Here is a 4549-nt window from a genome sequence, read left to right as displayed (position 1 = left end):
TTCCATGGCAGGAGCAGCCATGGCAAGGAAGCAGACACAGGTGTCCGGGACTGCCTGGCCCCAAGAATAGGACCCAGGCATCCAGGCCTGCTCAGCCCTGAGTGAAAAGACTCGGGCATCTGGGTTCCTTGCTACAGGGTGGGGGTGGAGAAAAAAGGACAGCTAGAGAGGGAACCCAGGCATCCAGGGCCTACAGCACGGACAGAGACATGCAGGCAACAAAGGAAGGCCCAGGTGTCTGAGTAAGGCCAAGCCCCCCTGCAAGCCAGAGCCCAGCAGGAAGAGAGAAACAAAACAGGAGAACCCAGGCATCCAGGAAGACCCGCAGCTCTGCACCCCCGAGGGCCCAGCAGGGACTGGCATGGTGCAGGGAACCCAGGTATCCAGGACCCATTCCCAGCCCCACCCCACCCGCCTGCCCAGGGCAGAGCAGTACCGGTGGGGAATGCCCTGCAGAGAGTCCAGGCCTGAGGAAAGACAGACAGAACAAGACAAGACAGGTGGAAGCAGAGAGAGAAAGAGAGAAAGAAATATAAAGAGATTATGGGGGGGCAGCTGGGACCCCTGGGGCAGGGAAGGGTGAGCCAGGGCCCCCCCCGGGATGAGCCCCCCCCCAACACAGGGCACAGCCCCTCTCCCCCAACACAACCCCTCTTGATGCTGTGGTGCCCTTCACTCCCAACCTGCAGCCCCCCTCCTCCTCCTGGTGCACCTTACTCCTGATCTGCAGCCCTCCAATCACCCTGCAGTGCCCCTCACTCCCAACCTGCAGGCACCTTGATGGTGCCCCTCACTCCCACTCCACACCCCCCCACCATATATTGGTGCCTCTCACTCTCAACCCCGCTTAGTGGTGCCCCTCACTCCAAACCAGCAGCCCAGAGGGTTCCTACCTGGGCCAACGTTCACAGGGAAGGGGCTCCGGGGCAGGGGGGCACCAGCAAAGGACACGTGGACACTGTGAGGCCCCTCAGCCACGGGCCGGTAGCTGTAGTGCTGGGTGGCATCACCACGAGGTTCCAACTGCACCTCCACCCGGCGCCCAGCAGGGTCCAGCAACTGCACCTCAACCTCCCCAGCGCCCGCCCCTGCCGGAGGTCAGAAGTCATAGAGCCCCAGAACCCTCTACATCACATATCCATCCCTGCCCCTCCCAACCCGCAGCCCCCATCACCCTACAATGCCCCTCACTTACACCCTCCTTAACCTCACAGTGCCCCTCACTCCTGACTTGCACTGTCCCCCACCAAGTGGTGCCTCTCACTCCCAACCCGCAGCTCTGCCACCATCCCATGGTGCCACTCACTCTTGACCTGCAGTCTGCCCCATGGTGCCACTCACTCAAAACCCACAGCCCCTGGGCAGGGGGGTTTCTCACCAGCAGTGCAGATGTCGAACCAGGTGGGTCGCTGGACTGTGTTGCCCTGGGGCTCCAGCCCGGGGCCCTGGGCCGTTACTCTGGAGGGGTCCCCTGGTGCTTTCCCCACCCCCACCTCAAAGGGGCTCTTGGCGATGTGCTGCCCTGCAAACAGCACTGTCACCTGGGGGGGTGAAAGGGAGAAAGGACAGAGGGGTGAGGAGGGAGCCCTGGAGGCCCCTCCACCAGCCTTGTGAGTGCCCCTCTCTCCCAAACTGCAGCTCCCTCATTACCTTGTGGATGCCTGTAACCTTTGGGATGTACCAGACTGAGAAGGTTCTATTTTTGTCGTTGTTGGCAATGACTTTAGCCTGAAGGGGTGGGGGGCAGACAAACAAAAAGAGAGATAAGGGGTCAAACCCATAGACCCACAGTACCCCTCACTCCTGACCTGCAGCCCCCCCCCCTCCCCCCTCCCATAGCCTTATGATGTCCTTCATTCCAAAACTGCAGCTCCCTACCTCCTCACGATGCCCAGCTGGGTCATCCACATAGACTAGGACATCTCCCTGTCCTGCACTGATTGTCTCCACTGTGAACTCAGCCTTTTTCTTCACCATGTTCCCCGTCGGCTCAATGCCTAGGAGAGGTGGGGGGAGGAGAGGGAGGGGTTCAGAGAAGGGAGAGGGAGGAGGGTGAGGGACTGGGATGTCTGGGTTCTCTGGGAAGGGAGTGGCAGCTGGGGGGTGAGAGTAAGGGGGTTGGGAGCCTGGACTGGGTTCTCTGGGTCGGGGTGGAGGAACTCACCCGGGCCATAGGCTCGAGCTTTCTTGGGGTTGAGCTTGGGACGCAGGGGGGCGCCTGGCTTGAGTTTGGCCTTGGGGAACTGTGACAGGTAGGTCATAACTGAGTGCTCGTCCACGTTGGGATCCACAATCTCCTCAGGGGTGATCACCTGCCAGAGTGGGGGTGGGGAGGGCTAGTAAATCAGAGCCCTGTTTCATTCCATAATGCCCTGCAAGCCCCTCCTTCCCTGGAGGACTGTGCTATCCCACAATGCTGTGGAGCAGGGGCCCCACTTCGTACTTTCCCAGAATGCTTTGCAGCTCCTGGATCCCTGCTATCCCACAAGGCACTGGACCAATGACATCCACTTGGCAGCCTTGCCACAATGCCCTGCAGACCCTGGGATCAAGCTATTCCACCATGTATTGGAACACACCCTCTCACCCAAACCCCTTTCCACATAGCATCCTCCCACAATGCTCAGGATCTCTGCTATCCCACAATGCACCAGGGCAGGGATCTGGCAGCCTGCTCCCCCAACACACTGGGATTTACCCCCACCCTGTCAGGACCTTTATCCTGATTCCACCATGCCCTGTGGCCCCTGTGGCCATGCCATCCCATCCCACAATGCACCAGGGCAGGGACCCACCAACCTGCTCCCACAAAGCACTAGGACTCTACCCTGCCCTCCCCCAGCTCCTCATCCTGTTCCCCCCCCCTTGGGGGCAGAAGGAGAGACAAGGGGAGCACCTGGGGGATTCCAAGCCAGTCGTCAGCCTGCTGCATGGCCTCGCGTGCATTATCCACGGGTTTGGTGGGGTCCCATGAATCCCAGTCAGGGCACAGGCCTGGGGGTGGGGGGCATGGTTAAAGCCAGGGCTGCCCCCTCAGGCCCTTCCCACAACCTAGAACAATCTCATCCCCTCCTTGGCGACCCCTGTCTCCCCTGCTTCCCACAATGCATTGAACCCTTCTCTCAACACTCTACATCCCAACCCTCTCCCATAATACATTGGAACCCAGTCCCTTCCCACAATGCATTGCACCAGCATTCTCCTTAAGCTGCACAACATGCACTGTGCATTGCACCCTGGTCCCATCCCACAGTGCACTGCAACCCAGATCAACTTCACCCTCTCCTTGGGGACCCTTGATTCCCCTTTCCCCAGTGCCCTGAAATCTAGCCCACTCCCACAATGCATTGAACCCTGGCCCCCTCCCACAGTGCCATGACCTTACCAGGGGCACAGCTGTCAACCAGGGCACCAAGGGCACGGCCACTCTGCCAGTCACGGCTGAAATTGGTGACTGGGAGCTGTGGCAGCTTGTTCTGGATCCAGCCCAGAAGCCGCTGCTTGGGCGTCTGCTTCTTGGCCTCCTCATCCTCATCCTCATCCCACATGGGCATGGAGATGGAGTAGTGCAGGATCAATGTCCAAATGAGCCCCAGGATCAGCTTCAGGTTCCCATCCACAATGGCTTTGCTGTCTGCAGGGGGGAAGGGCAGGCAGCTATCCCACCATGCACAAGGGCAGAAACCCCCTCAGCATCCTTCCAGGACACCCAACAGCCTCTGGACTGCGCTATCCCAGAAGACACTGCATCCTGGTCTGCCAGTATCCCACAATGCACTTGGGCAGGGATGCAACTCAGCATCCTCCCAGAACACTCTGCAGCCCCTGGACCACGCTATCCTATGAAGCACTGCATTCCAATTCTCCCGAGGTCTCACAGTATGCTGGGGCAAAGACGCGCTGTGCAGCTCCCATGATGAACTGAATCCCAGAATCTCCAACAGCCTACAAGACACTGGAGCAGGGAGCCATTGGGCAGCTCCCATGATGAACTGCTGCAGGGACCTTTCTCAGCATCTTCACAGAATACCCTGCAGCCTCTGGACTCTGCTATCCCACAATGCACTGCACCCCAGTCCCCCAATATCCCACAACTGCCAGGACCTGTTTGGCCTCTTCCACAATGCGCTACAGACCTGTGCCTTACTATCACATAGATGCATAGATGTTAGCAGCTGGAAGGGACCTTAGAAGATCATCAAGTCCAGCCCCCCTGCACTTGGACACGAAAGAGGGCTGGGGTCAGATGATGATGCCCTGCAATCTGGTCCCCCAATATCCCACAATGCAATGGGCCAGTCCCCCCAGCTTACTTCCACAATGCCCTGCAGTACCAAGACAGCACTACCCGACATTGCACCAGGGCAGGGACCTCACCTCGCATTCTCATACAATGCACAGCATCCTGATACCCAGCATCCCTGCAGCAAGGGCCCCTAATATCCCACCATGGACCAGGACACCCCGCCCCCCATAGAGCAGGCTGGGGAGGTTCATAGCATCCCCCACACAAGCAAGACCCCCCTGCCCCTTCCAGAGTCCGGGGGGG

The 4549-nt window shown here is 59.3% G+C and overlaps 1 protein-coding gene across 9 annotated transcripts in view; it reads right to left on the bottom strand.

Moving 5' to 3' along the window:
- FLNA (filamin A) overlaps window positions 1–4549 on the bottom strand; it is a 29031-nt gene that overhangs the window by 22334 nt on the left and 2148 nt on the right. For 4 of the 9 annotated variants that reach the window (XM_006029319.3, XM_006029320.3, XM_006029321.3 and 1 more), the window contains exons 2-8: window positions 3386–3634; window positions 2897–2994; window positions 2165–2312; window positions 1879–1997; window positions 1651–1728; window positions 1379–1541; window positions 894–1088 (exon numbers count right to left, since the gene is read on the bottom strand). In XM_006029319.3, coding sequence (XP_006029381.2) covers window positions 894–1088; window positions 1379–1541; window positions 1651–1728; window positions 1879–1997; window positions 2165–2312; window positions 2897–2994; window positions 3386–3634 — 1050 coding nt within the window. Of the gene's footprint in view, window positions 1–893; window positions 1089–1378; window positions 1542–1650; window positions 1729–1878; window positions 1998–2164; window positions 2313–2896; window positions 2995–3385; window positions 3635–3878; window positions 4530–4549 lie in introns of those variants that run through there. The other 5 variants (XM_025210759.1, XM_025210756.1, XM_025210757.1 and 2 more) reach the window with 5 other exon arrangements.

This window comes from Alligator sinensis, unplaced genomic scaffold (assembly GCF_000455745.1).
Source record: "Alligator sinensis unplaced genomic scaffold, ASM45574v1 scaffold1023_1, whole genome shotgun sequence".
NCBI classification, from domain to species: domain Eukaryota; kingdom Metazoa; phylum Chordata; order Crocodylia; family Alligatoridae; genus Alligator; species Alligator sinensis.
This window is presented reverse-complemented; position numbering and strand designations above follow the sequence as displayed.